Source organism: Oreochromis niloticus, linkage group LG15 (assembly GCF_001858045.2).
Source record: "Oreochromis niloticus isolate F11D_XX linkage group LG15, O_niloticus_UMD_NMBU, whole genome shotgun sequence".
Taxonomy (NCBI): Eukaryota; Metazoa; Chordata; class Actinopteri; order Cichliformes; family Cichlidae; genus Oreochromis; species Oreochromis niloticus.
Window position 1 is genome coordinate 16,490,696 of NC_031980.2, and position 26,107 is coordinate 16,516,802.

At 38.9% G+C, this 26,107-nt stretch overlaps 2 protein-coding genes across 11 annotated transcripts in view; one reads left to right on the forward strand and one right to left on the reverse strand.

Moving 5' to 3' along the window:
- The window catches only part of ryr3 (ryanodine receptor 3), a 112,887-nt gene extending 91,189 nt beyond the window's left edge, over nucleotides 1-21,698 (reverse strand). For 4 of the 7 annotated variants that reach the window (XM_025899121.1, XM_025899120.1, XM_025899119.1 and 1 more), the window contains exons 1-2: nucleotides 21,179-21,698; nucleotides 3,454-3,573 (exon numbers count right to left, since the gene is read on the reverse strand). In XM_025899121.1, coding sequence (XP_025754906.1) covers nucleotides 3,454-3,573; nucleotides 21,179-21,226 — 168 coding nt within the window. In that variant the 5' untranslated portion in view covers nucleotides 21,227-21,698. The remainder of the gene's footprint in view (nucleotides 1-3,453; nucleotides 3,574-21,178) is intronic. The other 3 variants (XM_019345742.2, XM_013271994.3, XM_025899122.1) reach the window with 1 other exon arrangement.
- Nucleotides 21,699-23,719: 2,021 nt separating this feature from the next.
- Nucleotides 23,720-26,107, forward strand: part of fmn1 (formin 1) — a 28,888-nt gene continuing 26,500 nt past the window's right edge. For all 4 annotated transcript variants that reach the window (XM_005475063.1, XM_013272051.1, XM_013272052.1 and 1 more), the window contains exons 1-2: nucleotides 23,720-23,800; nucleotides 23,979-25,659. In XM_005475063.1, coding sequence (XP_005475120.1) covers nucleotides 24,027-25,659 — 1,633 coding nt within the window. In that variant the 5' untranslated portion in view covers nucleotides 23,720-23,800; nucleotides 23,979-24,026. The remainder of the gene's footprint in view (nucleotides 23,801-23,978; nucleotides 25,660-26,107) is intronic.

The following is a 26,107-nucleotide window of genomic DNA, read 5'->3' on the forward strand; positions in this document are numbered from 1 at the left end:
CAAATTACTTGTGGCTCAAAGGCAGTACTAAAGCTGGCCCATTCATTAGCATCTGTTTGTCAAAGTATAAAAAATATTTACTTTGTGATTTGCTAGATGGCACTGTTGATTAACATTACACTGCCCACAAGACATGTTAAACAGTAAGTACAAAAACAAAATAGCTCTAAGTCCATGTCTCCCAGATTTATTTCCATTTCATAACAACAGTCACCTTCACCTAACATGACTCTCATAAATCATGTCCATCTCTTTCCAGCAAAGAAGATTATAAGCAGTGATTTAAGGTACTGGGTGATTGCCCTTAGTGAGTAACATAACCGTCTGACCCTCGACCCCTGCAGTGAGGTGAGAAATGTGAGCAGAGTGGGGGGGCTGCTGGGTGATAATGAGGATGCGGCTGCTGTGCAACTTAACACAAACATGCAGAGGAACCTCTAAAGCCACAGGGTGTCTGTGTATGCGACTGTCTCTCTGCATCCCAAAACCAACAACCTGCACACAATTGCTGTCCACTCAGATATTTATGGTTTTCTTTACCTTCATGTACATTTGGATAAGATATCCACATTTGCTATGTTATGAAAAAAGCATTTTATTAAAGGCTAGAAACCCCGAAGAACAAAACTAAGAAAGGCTCACTTTAAAATTGAGTTTTGTCTTGACACGATGTAGCTACACCTGTGGTGTCATGCGACCTTCTACAGTGCTAACTCGCAACCTGCTGCAAACCTTACACCTCTTATGAATTATTCACCACCAATTTTCCAATTATCATACTTCTTCCAGGCTTGGGAAGACACTCTGATCACTCCGACTGGTCTGGGCAGAGCAGACACTGTGTCTCACTGTGGTCACATTCACCTTTAGAAAGTTTAATGTCTTTCGTGCCCTCCACAGCGAGCTTCGCTCAATAAAAATGGGTAAAATAATCCTTCAGGAACAGGATTTTTCCATGGCTAGAATACTATTTCTTATGAAAACTATTCAGAAGAGATCAAACTACAATAGTAATTCTATTGTCAAGTCATTTCATTTTGTTTGATAAGTCTGGTCGTATTTCAAAATGTATCTTACTAACAGTCATGGTCTTTGTAGCTAAAGTCTGACTATAGACTATAGAATCTCATACAACAACAACCTTAAGAAACTAGCCTTTGTTCCTTTGTTTATGAGAATGGTAGCTACAAAAAAAATAACACAAGCTTTCAATGTATCCGAAGTATTGCTTATAATATCCCATATTAATGCACACATTATATTTAAAACAATGTCTCAAAAGCCCTTGTTTCACTTTGGCCTTTTCTCTGGCACTGGCAAGCAGCCAGGCTTCGTTAGAGTCTTGGAAATGGAGGTGTCAACACCTGAGATAAGCTAGCAGATGACAGCCACTTTCTTCGGGCCAAACCACAGCTATCACCCTTAATTCTCTACCACATTTCACACTCAAGGAGGCCAGAAGCATTGTCACTGATCCCAAGGTGAGAGGTGCTCGTGACAGTCTGTCTAGAGCTCTGCAGGTGTTGCCCTCCAGCTCAACAGTTTCAGGTGAGTGAGCAAAAACATACCCACAGGTCCAGAAATTTTATTCAAAGTCATAATGCTCAGTGGCCCATTTAAAGCCTCTGCATATGCACATCTCATAAAAAACACACAAAGCTGGCACTGCAGAGCCAGGTTTGTTTGGCCATGGGATATAACTAATGGCCGCTTCATTAGTTAAAGCTGTTCAACTGCTTGTTAACACAATCACATAACAATTTATTCAGCATTTCGCCAGGCGGACAGGGTCAAGATGATCCGCTGAAGTTCAAAGTGAGTATCAGAATATAGAGGAAACTTGATTTAAGTTATTTTTAATGTATGTGGAATAGTTGTTGGTATTTCAGAATTTGCTGATCTCCAAGGATTTTCCCATACAACGACTCCTAGGATTTTCAGAGAATGGTCAGAAAACCAGAAAATGTCCAGTGAGTAACAATTCTCGGTTTAATTGCTCAATGATTTAATTAATGTAAGACGAGAAAACTGAGATTCTAACACAGCTCTATCAGCTATTGGTGCTGTTACACTCATAATCACACCCAGTAGATGAGTTTTCTTAAACAATAAAAGAGAGAATATGTCTAATTGTGTCAGAATATTCTTATCTGAAGTAATTTCAAGAGAGCAAGCTGCTCAGATAAATATATTTGAGGACTGTCTTTGCTGAACATTAGATACGAGGTTTTCCAAAACCTTAATATGCCGCTACATCAAGAAAACAGCTTCTTACAGCCTCTTAAAACTTCTGGCTGTCCACTAATAACAAATGTTACTTGTACCTAGAAGCTAAACTAATCTGAAAAAATATTTAGCTTTTTTATGTTTTGATCATCCAGCTTTAATACTTGTCCCATGTTAAGTCAGAAGGAAGCAGCAATTATTTGTATGAAACTAAATTATACAAAATTATAGAAATAGTCTGTTAAAATGATTGATAAGGAATACACCTTTCAAAGAATGGATTTATAGCTTTGTTGTTTGAAAAATAAGGAATCATTTATGCAGACAATAACAGCACAAGCTCCAGTCACACAGTCCTTGAAACCAGTCAGCAATCCCCTGGCAACGATCTACTGCTAAAATAGAAAATGTATTTCCCAAGTAGTTGACAAGTGGTTGCTAGAGGTTGCTTGCTGTTACCAAGTTAAACTGGTTGCAGCACGATGCTAGTGGTAGTGAAACCAGACTACTGCTCGGCAAGTAGTTAGCAAGTGTTTGCAGACAAGCCCGTGTTTTCCATGTAAACTATAGATGAACATGCAGTTCGCTAGCAATCAAAGCAATCACAAAGAGGTTTTTGGTGGGGCAACAACTTTCACCTATCGATAGCCAGGAACTTCCAGCCACCGCATGCAACCTGGCTAGGGAATACACATTAGCAACTGCAGTTTTCCAGGGGATTGCTGCTTGGTTTCCAGGCCTGCATGATGGCTCAGTCACAATACAGTCAAAATGAGACCTGCAACTGCCTCGTTTAAGCAGAAAGAAAAACCGGGTAACTACACTGAAATTTTTTTTCCCTCTTGGAGACCAGTTTGAAGTAGGCGAACACTTTCAATCAAAAGGCAATTGCACAGGTCAACTGCTGGGAGGCAACTCTGAATGTAAGGAGCTAATGTGAATTTTAGCTTAATATGCAATTCCACATATGCAAACAACATCAGATTTGCTATGCAGAGTTTCGAATTTATTCCTCACAGCATTAAATAACATCTAGTTTCACTGAACACATTTGGAACATGGCAAGTAGTGTGAAGAAAAAGTTCTGCAGCTCATCTATTAGAGCTATGGTATGTTTTTAGTTTAAAGACAGTGTTTACCATTTTTTTTTAAAGGAATTGTTTAGTACTAAAATTTCTTTAGTAGCTCTTCAGTAGCACAACAAACGAAGCTGTGGGGCATCCTCACCTTAGCTTCAGATGTTGATTCCAGGTAACATAGACGGTTTCCAAGTCCCTCGGCGGCCAGGCAGAACTTACGATGCTCCTTCTGGATGGTGGCCACACTCTGGAGCACCACCTCATCGTCCTGCCAGAAGAAAAAGAAGGGTTAAAGCCAAAAATGTACTTAAATTAATCCACCCAAAATAAAAACTGGATATCTTGCTGACCTAGCATTGAAATACTCCAATTCACTGCACCTTTGGTTTTTAGAGTCATAGTCAAACAAATTTCAGATAAACATGAGCGTTATCTGAAATGCTAAAGAACTCTTTTTTCTTTTTCTTTTTTTTTAGATATTAATGTATGTGTGACAGAAGAGAGTTAGCATTAAAAAACCCCCAAAACAAACCAAACCAAAAAACAAATCAGAGCAAGATCCATCTCAGTTACAGAAACAGACAATTAGGCAGGGGCAGGAGGTAGTATTTTGAATAGTATACGTAGTTATTGTATAATACACAATAGCCAAAAGAATCAAGAGGGTTCTAGATGGATTTAGAAGCATATTCTAGCATAATCAAGCATAGCCAAATCTGTGGTTAGTAGATAAATGTACAATGATCTTGTGACTCGTGAATAAAAAGAAAAAGGATTGTTTTTTATAAAAATACAATTTTTGTCTTTAATTTTCCTAATAGGTGTTCCACATGAGTTTGAAAAGTGAGTGTAGCATTTAGCCTCTACAGGCTGGATAGTTTCAGGGGTCCTTATAAATGGCAAGCACTTAGTTTTCTCAGAGTTTAAAACAAGTTCATATGTGATAAGAGATTTCTAAAAAGCTTCAAAAGGAGACTGTATATTTTCAATGGCCAGATCAACAGAAGAGCCAGTGGCATATAAAACAGTGTCATCTGCATAGAAATATACATTACAGTTTTGGGTGGCAGAGATAATACTGTTTGTGTACAGGGTGAATAAGAAAGGTCCCAGAATGGGTCCCTGTGGAACACCTGTATGAAAGGTAAATGGACTTGACCTGAAATCCTTGGAAGAAACTGCCTGAATTCTATCATAAAGGTATTCATTGGCAATAATAAGTAATGACTTTTTTTCTTTGCTTTTGGCTTGGCAAGACAGTTTTGAGATTGGGGTATTGGGGATAATTATTCAAATCACTATTACCACATTTATGGAGTAGGAGCACCTGTGCAGCATTCAACACTTCGGGATTTTTGCCTGTACCAAGTCTTAAGTAGCTCCACTTTGCAATGTCTTAGACATTTGCTTAACAAATAAAAGATCCCTGGTCCATCTTAGGAGGAGAAATGGGTCCCTTGGGGAAGGTCAAAAAGTAGCCTGTAGCAACTGTTAAATTAAGAATATGAGTTATAGGCGCTGCAATCAGATCAGCATTAAGGTAAAGAAAGATGGTGTTAGATTTCTTTGGGTTTAAGGTGGCCAGTTTACTGTAGACTTCCCTATTGCTAATCAAAGTAAAAGAAAAAAATTTCCAATATTAAAGCTACACTTGTTATCTAACGCAATCTCTATAGCGTTAGATAACAAGTGTATATACACAATAGTCCAGCTAAAACTAAGTGCAAATTAAAAGTCTTGCAAATATCTGACTTATTAGTGATTTTCAAAAGCAGAACTTTCAGAAACTTTTCAAGGAAGTGATACAGATGAAGTTTTAAAATCTTTCCAGAGGAATCTGGAGAACTAACCAACACCATCACCCAACACTGGAACAAAACAGGAACTTTAGAAAGATTTTCACAATAATATTCACGTAAGTTAAAGAGACATGTAAAATCCTGTTTCAGTAGCTCTGACTGCTGATGTTAGAACACACCACGTAGCCGTGGGATGTTTATGCAACAAACTTGGGATCTTGTTAATTATGTTGGTGACTGTTGCTCCTGCAAAACAGTAGGTTCTAACTGACTTTGAATGGATATTCCATGTTATTGAATCACCAGTTATTAACATTGTAGGAGATGGGCATAGAAGAACTGAACTTTTTGAAGATGGCTTGTTAGTGCGTTGTAATAAAGTGCTGGTAGTACCAGCCTGATGTCCAGTATCCAGTGTCCAGTTGTTTTGGGAGTTTGGGAGCTTGCTGATGACTACCCTCTCAAAGCTTGCATTGGAGCACCCCTTTTGTTCAATTCAACAACAGAAAAGGAGATAAACTACATTAATCAAAGTACTGAGGGCAACCAGTTTTAAGTGATATCATTTCTAAATCATTTACACAGATTCTGGTATTGCTGTGAAACCCCCCCCCCAAAAAACAGACCTCAACTCAATCAGCACAACAAATGAACATCTGTATCTGTTAGAGTGGAGAGCGGGCAGGCTCTATTTGGCAAGGCATGCACGGATATTGATTTGTTTGTGTATGCAAGTGTATAGTATGTGTGGTGTGTGCATGTCTCCTGCCAGCTCACGTCCCACACTAATCTGAGCTGATGGTTGCCATGGTTCTGGCTCCCACCTCCTTCACAGCAGTATTAATTCAATAGATTTCGATACAGGCTGTACAGCAGCCACAGACTCAGGAGGCAAGATAACAGACCCTAACAATATTTCAAATAACGGCACATTGGAGCCTAAATCATAGGGAATTTGGTGTGACTGCAAAATAAAAGCCCTAGCATGGAAAATCATTTAAGTAGGGTTTTTAGTTGCTGAATAATCTTGATGCACAAAGCATTCAATTTCAGCTCATACAAATCCTACAATATAGGAGAAATTTGTCTCCAGTCGGTAATTTCACACTGCTCTATGAATAAAAATGAATTGGAAACAACCGAAAGCATGCGTCTTTCAGGAGCTATTTTCTCTAATGACAAATCTGTCAATTGTTTTAAGCAGACGTAAAATGTTAAAACAAGGTTGTAAAGGTTCAAAGTCAAGCTGTGTTTCATATTAGTCTTACTCTTTCTGGCATCTACATATAGGAGGTATTCATATATCAAAGATGGGCCCAATGGAGTAATAGGCCTGGATTTGCATGAATCAATAGTCTTTAATGTCTGCATACTAAATATATGGCCAGAGCCAGTTCACTTACCTTATTTAAAATAAATAAATACATAAATAAAATGAACAGGAGAACGGTTCACCTGGCTGTTTGTTTAAAGGTTTTCCAGTTCAATTAAACTGGTTGTTGCACACCAGGTGTGTTTACTTCCAAACTTCCACCATGAAAAAAATGTGTCAAAGGCTAGAACAGGCTCTTCAGGTAGCCTACAGCAATCAGCAGGAAATACAGTATATAAGGCAAAAACAATTCCACTAAGCTTGAACATGGTCCTTAAACCTCAACACACTCTGAACTCCATTAGACAATATTTTTTTTAATTTATTTAAGTAGTCTTTTTATTTGTTCCCTGTCATGAGAACGTGATCCCACACTGCTTCAATCATGTTGAAGTCTGTGCTCTGAGGAGGCCAATCCATGACTGAGACTCTTCAGCTGTGTATTTGTTTATCCACATAAGCTGTTATTGCATAGAGGCAATACATTTGGGATCTTTGTCATGCTTAAAATACAAAACTGTTCCCATTAATATGCTTTCCTTATGGTGGATTAAAACCTGGATTTCTTTTCTGTAGTCATATTTCAATTAATATTGAGAAAATTTCCAAAACCACTGGCTGAAATGTAACCAAATAGCTTCTTTGCAGATTCATAGAAATGGCAACAAATTGTGTTTTTGTAATTAAGTGCCTAAGGACACAATTTAAAATTGGTTCTTTGCCAAGTTGTCTATTATGTGTAAACAACACTGGTCCATCCCTTGAGTTAGGTGCCTTTTTGTGCATGAATGATTCATAGGTTAGGGTTAAACAGCTTAACAAAAACAAAAGAACAACAACAAAATAATTCCTCTGAAAATGGTCAGCTACAAGAAAAAAAACCCCACAGTCAAAATCCAAAGAAAAAAACCTTTTTAACCCTTTCACGGATAGTGGTCACTACAGTGGATAGCTATTCAAAGGCTGTTTTCTTGTATTTGTGTCACTGTATATGGTATCCTTGGAAATACCAAATTCATAAGTCAAAACGTATGTTGTCCACCTAAGTGGACATGTAACAAACTCTTTGAAAAGTACATGTTAAAAAATGAAGTTCAAAAATTGTTTGTCATGCCTAAAGATGAATAAAAAAATACTTAAGAAAGAAATCCTGATTGAGGTTGTCATAATTCATGCACGAAAGGGTTAAAGACCTTCAAAAAGCTCAAGACTAGTTTGAAGAACAAAAATATACAATAAACTATCTCCTTGGAAGCAAAACATAAAGAAATGAGGGGTTGTTCAAGACTTTTGCACAGTGCATTATATATTGATGTGGGTAAACACCACTCTGCTGGCTGCTGGTCTCGTGAAACACTGACCAGTGACTTTAATACTACCGGAGGCTTTGATCCACATGAGCAACTGGATTAGTTGACCTTAAATGGCAGCAAGTACATTTCACCAACTTTAAGTTTAAACACAAAGAAAGACAATTTCTAATGTCTCCCCACCACTGAAATACAGCTAAAACAATGTCAGAAATTAATGAATAAACAAAGTAACAATTGAATTTTTAAGAATTATTTTTAAAAAAGCCAAAGTTGTGGTTTTAAAATATATTTTGGTCATTCTGTATGGTCCAAGTGAAACAATCCAGTGAAATGTCATGGTGAAATAAATAGGTGGTCAAACTGGCACAGTACCGCACATGGGCATCATTTTAAAAACCCGCAATCCAAGTGTGGGCTTCAGGGAGGTGATTACTGATAGCAGAAAGCATCAGTATTGGCTCAGAATCAATGCTGCAGCTTTCTTTGTAGTAGTGTGATGGAGGAAACACAGTTTGCTCTTACAGGCTACAGATAGAGAAACTCAATATGGCCACAGGATGACCCAAGACTTGTCACCTCTTTAAAATCAAGTAAATACGGCTCTTTCTTTTCAGCTGTTTGGAATTCTGGTGGCCTTATGAAACCAATGAGGCCTGGCACCATTACCAGCATACTATATTTACCCTAGGGTGACTTGACTATGACCAAATCACAGATGACTTTTTAGTGAAATTTTCTGTTTGTTAGTAGGAAAAAAGTTGCAATACAAGTTGAAACTCCTGCACAACTATTACGGATTTGTGCATATTTGAAATCAATAAAAACAGACAACCACAGTGTCTTCCAGAGCCAGCTTCACTTTGATAGTGTTGCTTTAGAACCAGAAGTGGTCAGAGTTGCACTGAGATCAGGAATCTGCATAAACTGGATAACAAACTGTCATCTGAGCAGTGTGAAGCAACAGGAGGAAGAGCAGAATGGACGATAAAGCCAACATGGTTCTAAATAAAAACAACGACAGGGGACACTTTAAGGAGTGGATTTCTCCCGTAAAAATCCCATCGCTATGATCAGATTCCCAAAAGTAATGAAATGACCATGTGTGGCCACAGCCAAGACACTTTAAGACACTTTCTGTCTGTCTCTGCACTCTTGACTTGATTCCAAGCCAGAGAATCTGGTGAATCTAAGGCAAAGTGATCCCTGTAGAAGCAGTGTGACCATCTGCTAGACAGCTAAAGACCAGAATCATTACTATGTATAGGGCCCTGTCCTGTAGCAGGAGGAGGTAAATGAGGGTTGGGTGGCTGTTTCCTCAGCTTTCAAGTGTAGAGCGGGAACTTGACCCTGCCCACACCGAAACCAACCCCACCCGTCCTCTGAATCCCGTGACTTTGACACATCTCCAATCTAACAAATACAAAATCGTTTCTTACACTGGTTAGAGATTTCCTTGTATGACCACTGGAACTGTGAACAGCATTTCCTACTCTCTTTTTCTTCTTCTACTTCAATAACTGAACAGCCAGCCTGGCTCAACAGACAGCAACAGGTGGGCGTGTGTGCGCTGCCTGATGCATCCACCAACTGAAACCCGAGAACTCCCCATGCTCCAGCATGCCAAATAAACTCCCACAACTCGCCCGGCGCTGCCACCAATGTGAACTTGAGAAAAGGTGAATCTGTTCAATCCCTCAGTGTTTCTATTTTGATATGCAGGCTTTGCACACGTTCAGTGGAGAACAACACAGACAGGCTTTGGCGGTTAGAAATGTAAGGAAATCAAGGAAATTCCAGCACATTCGTCTCCTTGTTCACACTGCCTCAGTGGGTAGTCTGTCAAAATTGCCCTGTCTGCTCAGGAGTCGTGTTTCTCATAAATGTCAGGCAGGGTGCTAAGTACAGATTGAGCTACGAGTTTTTAGTGAAGCTTAGCTAACAACATGGAGAGCAAAGCAGATACAGTGTAGATGTGTGAGAACTACAACCTGATAAGGTTGATATAGATTGATGTTGATGCCTATCTGATATGGATCTGATATCTGAGTTTCTGATATGGAAAAACAAGATTTTTTTCATAAACAACTGCTTTTCAGATCTAAAGATTCTTTCATTCATGACTGATCAGTCAACTCCAAGCACTTCACTATAAATGAGGACATTTTTCACAATCTCCCAACCTTATGTTAATTTTTTATAACCTTGTAGAGCCTTGGGTAAAAAAGAAAATGATAAGAGAAAAGCCTGACAGAGTGTAGTGGCAGTGAGAAATAGTACTTTAAGAAGACAGGAGTACTGAGTACCTGATAAATTAGTAATCTGATATTTTACTGTAGCTTTATGAGCATTTTTCAAAAGCCAAGATGCCCCTGAAGGTAGAAATAATCTTCTGCACTGAATGAGAGCTAATGACCCAAGTCAAAGACTCACAGTGTTTCTGGTTAATGGGCGAGGTACGTCAGGTTAGGCCACAGCCTGTTTTCTGCTCTGCCTCAATTTTTGTTTGAGACAAACTGAACAAAGATGCAACAGTCTTTAGGTAGTTGGTCTATCTTAAGGAATAAATGATGAATTGAAGCCCAATTCACTCTTGACTGTCTTCATACTTAAGAATTATATAAATGGTCTAATTACAGTATGCCCAACTCTTGCAAATATCAAACAAAGCAAAAAAACAAAAAAAACAAAACATGATGGTATAACACCATTCACATCTGAAAAGCTATTTGGCTATAAGATTCATGAAATCGCTCCATCCTTGAATCTCACACACGAATAAAACCTGGAATCCACTGATTTATATTCTGCGATATCGTTTGGGTGATCTTGTAAAAACGAATGAAATTTTGAAGAAAGAAAAGTAGGATCAGATTTTGATCCACCACCCATTACCACACAGCGTCTGACTGACAACAGCTTCATTTTTCAGCATGACAATGATCCCAAGCACACTGTTAGTGCAACAGAAGCATACAAAGAAATAACACAAACATTCATTTATGGATTGGCCTCACCAGAACCCAGACCTCAATATTACTGAAGCAGTATGGGATCATCTTGACAGAAAATGGAACAAAGCCAGTCAACATCTAAAGAAGAGCTTTGAATGTTTGAATGTCCTGGAGAACTTTTCCTGAAGACTATGCAAAGAAATAACAAGAAAGCTTGTCTGAGAGAACATAAAGAAATAGGGCAGGGGTGGCGCAATACTGAAATGTATTTTAATAACGATTAAGTACTTTTCAATTACAGTGTTGGTATTTTTAAATTTAAGGTCAGGAGGGTCATACACATATCTCATCCCAGTTGGTGGTTATTCAGAGTGGCCATATGAAATAGAAAACTGGTTGAGAAACAGCTGAACTTCTTAACAAAGCCTTCTATTCAGAGAACTAGTCAGGGATTAGGATTTGTGCTAGTAGACAGAGAAAGCTGGAAATATCCCACAGCAGTTATTGATTTGAGCTTACATTTATTTAATATTTATTCTTGTCATGCAAAGCATACTCATTACAATTAAGGTGTTTTGTTAAAAAACTAAACAAAAGACAAATAAATGACAGCATTGTCCAAGAAAGATATTTTTGTCCTTTCATTTCAGATGTTTAATCTTCCACAGAAGTCCACAGCACTCCCTCCTGCAATAACAATTCATCATCTATACAAGTTTGTGTGTGAGCAGCAGTAGCTGTTACACTCCGTCAGTCAATGTTTTGAGTCATTAACAACAAAAGCTAGCCTGCCTTCTGCCATTACTTATAAATCTCTTAACAAAACACACATTCAGCCTCAGAGCACAAACAAAATCATTCAGCATAAAAAAGTACAGAATAATTTATAGTTGCTGAGCAGGACTCTATGTAAATTATTAACATTTCACATTGACAGAAAGCATAATGCGTTTTTCCTAAATATAAGGGAGAAACATTGACCTTTGCAGTCAGCCTTCCTGTGTAGTCGCTTACTGCTCCAGCCCTCCTGTCAATTCTCAGTCATCTCGTTGTTTGACAGGCAAGTCCTGCTGTACCTTGTCTAATTTCACTTCTCTTGACAATGTGTAGCGGGGCCCTGAACTCAGTCAGTTTTGATTTAAGTCTAAGTTTCACCTTTTTCTCCTCTACCATCTACTGGCCTATAAAATAAACCCTGAAATTGTCACACTAGGCAAAAGTGTTGTTTTTCATTTATATTTAACCTTTGTTACAGGTAGCAGCCATTTTTAAGAAAAGCTGGCTAAGATGAGGTTTCACTTTTACAGCCCGACACAACATTAGGAAAGAGTTATACTGCACAATAACGAGTCCCAAAGTACAGAAACAATAGTCAGCAAAAACAACCACTCGGCATTCAACTTATTCAAGATAGTTTCCAATTCAGCCTTATAACAGTTTTAAATTAAATAAAATAAATTCTCTTCATAGAAAGCCCATTTACAGGTCAATTTTTTAAATTCTTGAATGTATTAGTGCCATATTGGATGTAGGTATATAGTTACTTTCAGCTGCTCCCTTGTCACACCGCATGTTTGACTCAACAGATGTTTTAGACCAGAGGCCCTTCCTGATGCAACCATGAAAAAGATTTGTTCCCCCACCTTGGGAACCTTTTGTTTGCCAATCAAATGTGTAAACCACTATGAGTAATAGTCATATACAAGATATGAATCAATCTGTCTGTAATAACCTGCTTTAGAACCTCTACCTTTAATGCGACCCTCTCTTTAAGCCAACTTTCTTCTGATTGGCCGATTCTTACAAACAGAGGGTTTGAACAGCAGCTGGGTGGAACATCTGTTTACACAGCCAAAGCTGTGTTCCTGAGATGATGATACGATAGCCACTCTCACTGACATCATATAGCAGCAGGAGTGCTCTCTCCATTTTTGGTGTTTTTACATATAATGCTGAGCTGATTGTTTTAAATCTATAATAGTATTCATAGCCATAAAAAAAGAGAAGAAAAACTTTCCCCCCATCTCTCTCTTTCCACTAGAGAAACAACGGATCTGTCTGGATTACGACATGACTGGAAGATTAATTTTAATAGCTTCTACAATAACAACTTTTACACTCAGTAAACTACAGAGGAAACTGAAACACTTTTTTAAAATAATAATCAATTAAACTTATATAGGCTTTTGGCATTTGTAGAAAACAATGAAAGGCTGATGTCATGTATAATCAATACATCATTTATTTTGTTCTTGTTGTCATCTATAATTACTGCCATGGGGATTTTCACAAACAAACTAACCCTTAAGAAAATATCACAAAATATAGTTTGAACTTATCTGACAGTCTTGGAAAATCCTTGAGGAAAGTCTTTTTTATGAAACATGTCCTCAGCACATGTTTAAAAACCAAAAAACCCCAAAAACAAAATAGGAATCTCCCAGGCCTCAGGAGCTACACACCGATTTGTCACTGAAGATGCATTTTATATTGTACCGTCACTGTCACGCTTAACTTGGATACATATTAAAGTCTTTTATATGTGTAGGTGTTCATATGCAAGCTTGTGTGAATACCTGAGATAACATCATGGCTCAAAATGAATAATGCACCACACATCTAAGCTCTGTATTTTTTTTTAAAAATGAAATAAAATTCTGCAGTCAGGCAGGTTTTGCCCGGCGGTACACTGCCATGGATCACAGACTCCAAGATTTATATGGTGTCCTCATAACAAATTGGATTTTCTTGGCTTAGTTTGTATGCATATTGCTTTAGAGCAGCTTCAAATAATAGAGGCCACCATGCGTGCAAGGCCGAGACGTCCACCTCAGCAGAAGCGCTGAAAAATCGAGGGGGGAGGCTTGAGATGGAACTGGGGAGTCTCTCGGTCTATCATCCTGTCTGATGAGACAGAGTGGACACAGGCAAAGTGTAGAGGGCTGTGAGAAGATTGTGTATGTGTGTGCTCGTGAACTGAGAACCAGACAGAAAGAAGTGCAGATATCAGGTAAAGAGAAGACATTCACCTGAGACTGACTTTAGCCTTCTTTGATCCCTCTAAGCACTCAGCTCCTGGCCTATAGCATCAGGTGTTTTAGTCCACATGCTGTCAGCACTGAGTGTGTCAAATTTGATGCAAACTTTGCTATTATAGCCTCACACATGTTAGGGCAAATACTGCTTCTTCAGAACACATTTCACAAAGGTCAAATTTTAATTCCTCCGACAGACTGGACAACTGTGGCTCAATAGAAGACGTGACAGGATAAAATCATTGAGCATTTAAGCGTTTTGCTATAGATCAGTAGCAGTCTGAGACAAGGTAAACCTCCCTCCGCACAAAGGCTAGACATGATTTCCAAATCCATCCTGCTGCAAGATGTCATTTCTACACTGCACCTGCCATGGCTGGATGCACACAACAAATAGAAGTTAGGATGTCACTGAGCTCACTGAAAAACTGACGATGAGAGAGTTACTAGCGACATGACAAACATAATAATTATTTCTAAAACAGTGGAACATATATAAATCTCTCATGCAAGACAACTAAAACAGTCACCGTATGAAGTGTTCTTGCAGGACCATAGTTTGGAGAAAAAAGAAAAGAAAAAAAAAAACACTGAGAAGATACACTTCTGAAGCCTTAATTAATCCACTTTTACCTTTTAAAGGGTAAAAAGATGTTAACTGGCTCTTGTAGGAAACACCATTGTGGCCAAAGATGTAACAAAAAGCTAAACTGTGCTGGGCTTAACTGAAAATGAACTACGTGACCTAAGAGACACTTAAACTTTAAGAGGCTCGGTGGCTGCACCTTTTGCTGTCCTCTGTTGATTAATGAAGGTAATTATTTAGGTTGAGAGTCCGCTCACGCTGCTGCTGCGCCTACTGGGATTCGCATGCTGACTCTACCTGGACCCCCACAGCAACTTGCTGCACAACGTCTGAAGCTGAAACTGAACAGTCTATCCAAGACACAGACTACATTTGCTTGGATTCCTGGTTGGGATATGAAACTTATGGCATGTAGGTTGAAATTATGTTGCTCTATAAGTGAATTTAGAGAGAATTATTGATTATGACTGTATAATGTTTGCTCATTTAACTGGTTACATCCTATGGGGACAGCATTTTTGTGGGATAGCAAAACAAGGCATAGCGGTGTTAAAAGCAAAAACAAAATATGAAAGGGGACTGTTTTGAAGTTAAGAACTACCTTCAATTTTATATGCAGCTTTTTGGGAATGAACACTTACATAAGGCCTCCAGGTGAAGGCATACCCAAAAGCCTCACACTGGGTTAAGAGACAAGAGCCTTTCCCTCCCTCCTTCATGTTTTATGGGCATTACATAAGCTGTTCAACACTAGTTAAAATGGCTGGAAACTGAATAATGAGAAGATTAGGTATCACTAGCTTTAGCAAACAGAAGAACAATGAAAGATAGACATTTTCCTGCTAATGCAACTCCACGTGAGCTTATATCTATATCATCTTGTGTGACCAATTCATTTATTGTTCAGTTAAACAGCCCTAGTTTTGCATGTAGAAATCTAAAGCATGGAGAAGAGTTAGTGCATGACCATTACGTCAAGGTTGTGTAAATGACGAGGATGGCAGCAGCCTCGCTGTCCTTCAGTTCTGATGACTGTAAAGAACTGGACCTGCCAGAGAACACGCTGTTGCTTTGCCATCACAGCGTGTTCAATCAATACAGAGGAAATCCTTCTCATTCAATTTAGATCAAGCTCAGGGAGGTTCACCTGAGGCCACAGGACAACACTCCATATCTTATTAGAGAGACAAACTTTGCAAGGGCGCCAAATTGAGCAACATGCTCAATCCTTCAATCAGGCTGCAGTGCCACTTATATTCTGCCGTGTATGAGTAGTCAACCCTGTTATATTTCTTTGAAGCCCGCTTGAAGTGCATAGTTCATGCATTGTAGTGCTATGTCTCTGTGGACACATCCTGAGCGGTCACAAAAAACTGGCGGGCGCACAGATGTCTGCATGAAGTCTTGCTCTCACACGTTCAGTGGACCCTTGCAGAATCATGATATGGAAATTTTACCATGTCCATTACTTTTCAGTATTGCTGGCTATGCTAGATTTAGTCATCTGCTATAAATGCAAAGCTGCCTCTGTGAAATGATTCATTATTAGTTATGGGGACATGCAAGACAGAATATGTGGTCTCATTTTTCTCCAGTTTAGTTTGTGAGCAGCTTGAAATCAGAGTTGAACGGCATTACACTTAATTTACTGTCAGATATGGAAGCCATGCAGAACCATAATAAACTAAAAAAGAAAATGGAATTTCATAGTAGCACACCTGTATTTCCACATTTACGTGTGTTATTTTTAAAAAAAGAAAAAAAAAGGAAAATGCAATAATCGCCATTATTCTGTATTCATATTACATGAAACAGGAAAAGCTGTTTACACTTTATTTTCAAATAGAGTCTTAGAAACAATATTCAAATATTAAAATGGAAAGTTAAATGGTATACATACACACAATGCAATTTATTAAACATTCAGCAAGCATTTCCATAGTGAAATAGTCAGAAACTGCATCTGCTTGCAAAAAAGGTGAATGAAATTGCACTGTTGTATTTTAATTTTTTTTTTTTAAATTGACAAAACATCTGAATAATTCCCAAAGTATGGCAGCTTATAACTTCAAAGATTATAACTTTTTAACTTTAAGATACATAAAATGTTCATAAAGAGGTGTGAAAATTAAACACGCAAATTATATCGTTGCATTTTCATCTTTGCTCAGCACTAAAATGCCATTTTCAAGATTACAGGATTTCATTTTAATGTTGCCTGAAACGGATTTTCATATTCAAATACCTAACCCTAAAGTATGGAAGCCCGTTTCCGCCACTAAAAAAACAAACAAAAAACAAGTATCCATAATTCGAAATTTCGAGTTATTTTCTTGAAATTTCGACTTATTAAGTCGAAATTTGGAGAAACACAAGTCGAAATTTTGAGTTACTTTTCTCAAAATTTCGAGTTATTAACTCGCTTTGGAGTTATTAACTGCCAATCAGTAATCTACATGAATGAGGTCACTTTCTTGTTACCCGGAAGCATATGGCGCAAAGTAACGCGCACCCAAAACCGGATCGCATCAAATTGGCGCTTTCGCGAGTACATTTGCTGATAGTAACGCCATGTGATTCAGCAAATAACACAAGGATTTCATCATTTTTGAAGCCACGCTGAAAATACTGTGCAATCTGTGCATTCATGACTGGATGTAATACCGGTAGCTTAGCTGTAGCATTTGCACCTGAGGGCTTCAGCTTCCGGGTAACAAGGAAATGACATCATTCACGTAGATTACTGATTGGCAGCACTAACTCGAAATTTCGAGTTACTTTTCTCAAAATTTTGAATTAATAACTCGAAATTTCGAGTTACATTTCTCAAAATACTTTTCTCGAAATTTCAAGTTATGGATCCTTTTTTTTTTTCTTTAGTGGCGGAAACAGGCTTCCATACTAAAGAGATGATGCAAAACCACTCTAGAAAGAAGAATAAATATTATGTGCACTCTACCCCACTCATTAAGCACCACAAACAGTTACCCTTACTGTACATCAAGAGATCCTCCAAGATGTAATCTGGTAATTATTTACTCACTTTAAATTTAAAAGCTCAGATTATCAGACATAGATTAAACCTAGTTTTAGACTATTTTTCCCCTTTGAGGAATTTTGCTTTAAGTCTTGGACTAAACTCGGTGCATATTTTCTGCAAACCTACTCAAAATGTTTCAACCAGCACCTACCAACACGTTTGATTTGAAACCTGAAAGAACAGTGACACTGTCCATTACTTTGACACACTAAGCTTCAGAAAATGCTGTATATTACTATGTGGTTTAAGCATTTGATTTCTAAATGCTAGTTTATCCCCATAAAAATGGTGTTAAAGTGTCATTGGTGTTGTGCGTCCCCCACTGAAGCACTGCCCCTGGTGTGGTTTAGTTTAGTGCCAGGCGAGCAAAGCTATATGTGCTGTGGAAGCATCATCTTTAAAAAGGCTAAATTTAAACCCCTCGAGTCCTCGCCTTGGTATGCAGAAGGCTGCCAGAACAACATAAACTCCAAATAAGCCCAGAGGAGCTACTGGTGGACTGCAAGCCTCGAACACCTGGCTTAAAAAAGTGCAACAGCAGCTCACCTGGACAACACAGGTTTTATTTTATTTTTTTTTTTAAAGTGTGTATAGTGCAAACATACCAATAATACTTCTACAAAGAAAGCCGCAGCTGACCATAGGTTAAACCCAACCCAACTGATACTGTAGCTATTCCTGTCAAGCTTTCTCATGTGACACTGGTGCATTTTACAGAGATAATGTTGGAAATTTTAATCAGATTGGAAGCAAAACAAACCAGGCTTCTTGTTTTCAGCCACTGGCTGAACAAATAATGTTCTCTGGCAGATTTTGTCGTTTAACTATTCCAACTTATTTATTTTTCCAGGCAAAAACTCCACCAAATGGTCTTAATATGAATTTGAAGACTATAAACATGATTGTGGTAAAAGACCCAGGAAAGAAGGAACCTACTTTTATTAGACCTGGGTCATTATTCTTTCATCCTAAAATACATCCTTAATTTATCTAGCTTGCATACTTAATATGTTTTTAAAACTATGGCTTTTAGGAGAATAATTAGCTTATAATGTGTTTGGTCATTTACCACAAACACTGCTTGTAACTCTCTCTGCTCTCAGGAGAAAGGAAATGCATAAATCAGTACCTAAATAGTCCTTGTTTGTATTTCCAGTGGCCAGAGTTTAATAATGATTAACTGACATATGTTAACAGAGAAGTGTCAATGAACAAACCTTAATCCGATCCAAGTCATGAACCTAATGCCTCGACATTAGTGACTTTTATTCTAAATGAAACGCTCAAAGAAAGCCTGGTCTTAATCAATGAATGCATAATTTCATTGTATCATAAGTTGGAGTATTAATCATCTCCCTGAATCAAAGCTGAGAGTAAGCTTCAGTGGTGCAATATTAAGTTTCAGAAGCAACTGCTGTCTTCACCTTTGACAGAGAAGCTCTCATGACTGCCAGCTTTCTCAAAGTTACACATCAGCAGCGTTGATGCTTCAAGCGAATCACAATGTCTGGGCCTCTGTTACCATCTGACAAGATGAATCCAAAGCTGGACACTTTGCACATTTGTCCATTTAATTACATTATTGTTTTATGATTGGTTTGTTTTGTTTTTCTTTAAGATAACAGCTCTAAATACCAACAATTTGGTCGGGTAATTATTTTCCTTCCATATCTATAACAAAAGCCATACTACAATGTCACTTGTTGGCAACAATCAATTAAAAAATTTTGACCGCTACCTTCACAAAAGACACGCCACTTGTGCAAAGGCTTATCCCTAAATGTTCAACAGTTTGTAATGGAGTGTATTTCAATTAGCGCTCTTATTTTAAGGCTTCCTGTGGGGGCACGTTTCTCTCACCACAGAGGTTTGATAACAAGGTTCTGTGGACCTCGGGGAAGACCCCCACCCCACCCCCCACCCTCACAAATCGCTGTTGTCATCAAATAACTGGGATGCCATTGTGACAGTAGAATCTGAAAGGCATGTGTCAGCATATCACAGGCTTCACAAATAGTGGGAGCTGTTAAGAACAAGGTCCCGCCTACTGCTCACAATCAGACAGACCTCCCAGGGTTGACATATAGATCAGAGGTAATCTATATATCACCATCTCTGGGGCATGGATCGAACGAATACGACACTTAAACTCAATGTGACTTAAAAGATCTTACCAGCTATGAAAGCTGCATAATCCAAATATTTGTGGCTCTGGATGAAGTCTCAAAACAAGCCCTCAGTTTCAGCACGATCCTTGACTGTCTAGATTCTAAAAGATCCAAAGAGGGTCTAATGAAAAAGACTACAAGTTCCTTCTTTGAAAATAAAAGAGTCTAGAGGTGTGATTGATATTATAGCAACTAAACTTCAGGATAGATTGGTTATAACTGCAGTTATAACCAATTTGTCTCCAACAATACATCTAACATTATGGAAGAGTTACATTACAGTGGCTGGAGGGGTATTTCTACAGAGGCTTCACTTTTTCTGACATCCTGTTGCTTTCATTTAATTTGGGTATAAAATTAAAATCTATTAGGAGTCGTCTGAAACTTGCCTGACTTATGAAATACGTCACAGCTAACAAGCATTAACTTGCTAAATATAGCAGCTCATTCTGCAATTCACTGCAACTTTGGTGTCAATCTACGGATTATTAACAGTGACGAATTACAGAAGAATGGAAATCAGTGGCTGCTTGAGCAAAAATATGTATTGTAAATCACTTTGGTACCACTTCAAAAACAATTATTTGTTATGTCAAGCAAGAGTATTTGTGATCTTTATAATCTCATTAAATTTCTCATTTAGACAGTAGATTAACAATAACTAGAAATTATGCCAATTACAATATATCCAACAACTGAAACAAACTCTTTCCAATGTGCAAATCAGAAAAAAAGTCATCTAAATGCCTCCTGAGATTCAAACATAAATAAAAAAATAAAGCCTCATAAAGAAGTATAAAAAAATTGTAGCCATCGCTTCTGTCCATGTTGTGGGAGTCATATTATTGCTCACGCAACACCAGGGTCACAAAGCTTCAACAGATAATAAGAATACGTGCGCGGTCAAACCGCTACGATAGCTCTTCCCACCACACCAACATACAAGCTGTCATATCATTTACAAGGATATCTGCTGTGCATAACCACACAGAGCAGCTACACCGTAAGCAACCTGCGTCAAACAACTAAAATAGTAATCGCAGAGGGTGGATTGCGTGTGAGCACAACTTATTGAAACTCTTCTCCCCCAGGCAAAAGAATATAACCATACAAAGTCAAAACAGCAGCGACTGATTGTGTGCGTTGGGGGGGCAATGTTTCTGGAGAAATCCAAAAAGGGATGATGGATGGATGGATGGATGGATGAAAATGAGCAGCGAATGCGTTATTAAACGAGACGATGGTGTTCACCTTTTTCTTTTTTTTCCTTTTTCTTTTTTTTTTTTTTTTTTGCCCTTGCACCTGCAGACGGTTCTCATTGAGATTCGCCTCATCAAGAGTCACGTCGACAGGTGCGCCGTGGCCGCGGGGTGCAGCGTGCAACCTGCGGCAACTTCCACAATCATTAATCATGCATATGCGAAAGCAAAGTTAACCACCGGCAATGCATTAACAAAAACTTCCCTAATATTTCCCCTCGGATAAGAGATTTCTTTAATTAACGAGCCGTCTGCTGCCTCTGAATGCGTTAATTGGCGACAGGAGACTGTGAAGTGTATGATGTGAATTGGTTCTATCTGTCCGCACCGAGGAAATTTTCTTTACTTACAGTTCTCAAGAACTGGATCTCATCTTCCCCTTCTCCGCCCTCAGCCATGGCTGTGAAGGAGCCTGCTTAGACTCTGGAAGCCACCACTGACTGCTGGCAGAAACGCGATGCTGTGCTTCTCAAGCCGATATTAGCAGAGAGCACATCCACAGCCATATAGGGCAGCCCGGCCGAGCCCCCCTCCACTCCTCTCCTTCCTACTCCTCATCCACTCTTCCTCCTCCTTTCCCTCCCCTCTCTGCGCCCCGACGCCTAGCAGCAGCAGTGCGGATCAGCGGACGGACGGGGCATCAGGGGACAAGCTCCCGGTGGTGCTAGTGGTGATGATGATGATGGCAGCTGATGCTCTGCTGCGTACGAAGATGGATCCTTGTGCTAAAATAGTATTACTTTTAAAATGTTTGCGGTTTGGTCTCACTCCCTGTCTGATAATGACGCATGCTGGTCTTGACTGGCAGCAGTGGAGCTGAATGCAAAGTTATGAACGTCCCCGTCTCTCTGTCTGCACCCCCATCCTCTCCCCGTCTCCGGCACTCAACAGTTTTGTCTAAAGTCTGGAGACTGGTTTAAATTTAGTTTCGAGAAATTCTCTGCAATGTATAACTTAAAAGTGTAAAAAAGTATAAAGAAGATATGAAGTTATGTTTTCATAACGTGGAATCAGTGTAGAGACTTTTAAAAAAACTTTTTTTACTTGTTTCATGTTGAACATACCTGAAGTGTTGCATCATTACATGCTTACATGCCTGCTTTTATGTAAGGGATATATATATATATATATATATATTGTGCTTTTAAATGTAGTCAAAAGGTTTTCCGAAAAAAATATCAAATTCGATTATAACATATTTATTGCATAAAAGTTGTCTGGGTGTGAAATATCTCACTCACAGTATAACTTGATGCAGTGCATATTAAATGCAAATAAAAAATAAAAATCAAATAACTTGATATAAAAATTAAGGATTACTGCTCGTGATTCCAAATATTGTGCATGACCAAACTGGTATCTAACTGGGATTTGACTTCGAAGCATTTAACATCTCTATGCTAGGTAAAGCATTTGCATCATTAGTCAGGTGTCAGTCATGTGGGTTTTTAAAAAAAACTGATCATGAGAAAACGCACTCCACATCATGTCAAGACATGACTGACATCTAGTGGTCATCTTGTGAGGTCCTGGTACGTTTTTTATCACACATGATCTGTTTAGTTGTTTTCACATTATGGCCAACAACAAAAGAACAAATGTCAGTATCATCCAGGAAATTCTGCTCTTTCCTCATACAGTTTAACTAAACTCTCAGTCACTTTTACTGACTCTTTGTACAACTTGCAACACTATTTACACATTTTCCCATTTTTTCCAATTATACAATCCTCCTAACCTCTGGTCATTTCGTTGCCTGTTTGACTGTCTGTGACTTGCTTATCTGCTCCAGTGTCTTTATAAAAGGGATACAAGCTCTTTCTTTACCATTAGAGTATGAATTTTTTCCTGTTTTGTGAAGTGTACAGTGTAATCTAAAAAATGATTCTGATTTTGTGGCTAGGTCTGGAGAGATAGCAACACTGGCTTGCATGTGCATGCATTAACATCACATAATGGGAGATTGAAATCACTTCACAACAACTGTTGTTCCACATTAAATTTGACACCCTGTTATGCCATTTTTGCATAATCAGATTCATAAGCATCCATCTTCTTTGTCACAGGTGTTATTCTTGTAAAGTTAGTAGCATAGTATGAATAGCAGTTTGTTTTCTGTAAATGTTTCTGTAATCCATCAAAGACAGCTGGCCAGTAGTCAGATTAGCCTGACCAGTGTCCAGCTTGGCATGGAAAACAGTTGGCCTAAATACAGTCTCTGATCACTGGACTTCTGCAAGGGCAGATGTGAGTTAAATAATACAAGTTAAAACAGAGATAAATCAGAACTTTCGGCAGCAGAATTTCTCTGAGTTTATTCTGAGGTGATGAAATTTAATTAAATACTGAACAAATGGGATTTTAGGACTGGAGTAAAAATGGTGTAAAACAGCATGAACCAATATTGAACAACTATGCAATTCATGTTTTTTTTTAAATATATAATATCAAACCCCTTTTTCTTTTTACACAACATTATTATCAATTTTACTTCAATTTAAAAAAAATCACTCATTTTTAAGTTATCATATATATGTTGTCCTGTGGAGCATAGCTGTCTGTTTCACAAGGTTTAGTCAATACACCAACATTTAACCCTAAAGTGATAGCCATTAAAGGGATAAAGAATAAATATACTCCTGCAAAACTCTGTGATAACTATTTTGTCTTTCTTTCAGTATAGTTTGAATTCAAGAAGATTACAATAAGTCTAAATCCCCACTGGGCCTGCCGTCTGTTAGTTTTTCTGCTTCTGTCAGTGCCTGTCAGGCATCAGGGAATTAGTGGTAGTGATCTTTAGCTGATCAGCCAATAGAATTTGTCAGAATTTCCAGCTTGCACCAGTGATTGGCTTATCCTGTTGTATCAGTGGGCGTGGAGTTGTCGGTTACCTGAATGTCACAGTAAGTACAGCTGAGTGCAACAGATGGGTGACCTGGTGCTTCAAGGAGAGACACTACTGTTCGCTACAGGTAAGTGGACATTTATCCTTTTTTTAGGTTTGCAAACATTAATGAGTCATTTAAAAATATATAAAAAATGAGCAAAACATAATTAACTTATTGTTAGAGTGTGTAACTGTAAGTCTAAACAAGTTAAAGTACTTATTTAAATGGTCTGAAATAAACGTTTCTCTGTTTCTTTTTGTAGCAGACCCAGTGGTTGGTCACTAATCGTCTGTGGTAATTAAATAAAACCATGCAGAGGACTTATAGTAACTTACAACTCTATAGACCCATCAAAGAGAGGAGCTGCGTGAGTCCATCCCTCTCCCCTTGCAGGAGCCTATCTTCCCCCTCCAAAACCCCCGCCAGCTTCCAACAAAAACTGTCTTCTAAGCACTGGGAGGAGGGTCCAGCTGAAACAGCTGACTTTAAAGAAACCCTCAAAGCATTGGATGACTCATCTGAGAGCCGCTGGCTTACAGAATTGTTACCGTTGTGTTCAGATTGCCAGGCTTTCATGAGCATGGGCAACCAACTGGGAACCAAACCTAAGCCAAATTGTCACAGTTACACAGAAACTTGGGATGCTTTATCAAACTCCCCCAGAGTCCAGATATCTTGGAAGAGAAGAAGAAGAGCTGAGGGGCATGTTTACACCAGTGACCTTCAGGATAACCTCAAGATGGTATCCGGGACTCTACGGGCACCTCTGAAGGCAAGGAGACTGAGGAAACTCCAGAGGTTGAGGTCTTCTTCCTTTGAGGAGTGGGAGTGTGAAGAAGAGAGATCCATCATCTGCACTCCCACAGTAAGAAGGAAGAAAATTATTAGGAGAGAAAGAGATGATATAAATACTTTAACGCACGAGTTAAAGCCACTCTGGAGAGTAAAGTTGCCTAATACTTCTTCTGCAAGCTTATCGAGATCAAAGAGCAAAACAGTCCATCTCTTTCCCAGACAGAATATGTCTGAAGAGGAAAAATATACTCCTACTGACTCGGACACTGACCTTTCTGAATATGACAATGAGATGTACTCAATGTTTTTCTCCAACACTTGTATGGAGGCAAAGAGTAACAAGACTGCAAGCCAAAAACAAGACGAAGAGAAGGCAGACATAAAGTCCTCTCAGCAGAGGTTTGAGTTGATGGGGCAGAGAGCTGCAGCTCAGCGAGTAATGGGCAAGATTGAGGAGGTGGAAGGAATAATACGCCGGGTGAGTCTCACCAGTTTGGACTGGATCAAGGAATGTCATAAAGGAGAAGAAGAACCTCACTTTCTCTCAGATGGGTGGAAGACAGAGGTGTCACTGCAGAAAAGTCGCGGAGCTGAAATCAGTACTCAGTCCCCACTGGAGGACCAGAACAGGGAGTCCAGTGAAGACAAGCCTCTGTTTGTTGAGGAGCTTTGTGCTCTGGGTGATGCTCTGAGACGGAGTCTGCAGCAGGCCCTGAGGATGGAGGGATCAAAAGCAGAGAGTGAAGGCTTTAAAGAGCCCGAGGAGACTTTTTGTGAGCAGAGCCACACAACAGAAGGGTCTCTGAATCCACAATCACCTCCTTTCCTCATCGCCTCTGTTGTGCCAAACAGTGCCTCCTCACATCCTCTTTCAGCAGGTGGAAAAATCTCCCCTCTCTCTGAAATCCTGGAGGTTTCTCCAATTACATCAAGCAGCTTAGAAAGACTGTCCCCCATGCTGCCGCCTATGCTCATATCCAGACTGAGCACAACTGATCAGGAGGCAGAAACATCACACAGAGTTTGGACCGAACCACTTGAAGACACCACAGTTATTTGTGGGGCTCGAGACTGTGAATGTGCCAGAGAAAGTGATCACAGGGACACTCAGGAGCAGTTTACAGAGAAGGATTATCTGCTCTCTTCAGGTAAAAATGTTAACAAAAAACAACAATTTAGATGGATGGAGGCTGTCAAGTGGTAGGTCATTGTAGTGATATGATAGTCTTACACAAAACTCTAATTTCCAGAATAACTGGTGGAAGCACATTAGAATTAAAACAATGGTAGACGGTGGAATTATGACTATTTTGTGGTATTTACATCTTGACACTGAAAAAGAAAACTCTGTGCCACAGAATGTGGCATAAAAACTCCTTAAAAACAACTGAAATGTATTGAAAGGTACATAAGGGACTATATGAAGCTATGCTGTTGGACGCCAACTTGCTGTGCACAAATCAGACTTTCATTTCTCATGCTACCCATTCCTTTGGAAGTGTTATGAATTGAATGAATAATGGGAAGAGCTGTTATATGTAGCTGAGTGCTGGCTGGAGCTGATAGGTAAACAGGACCATGGCTGGGCTTTATCCA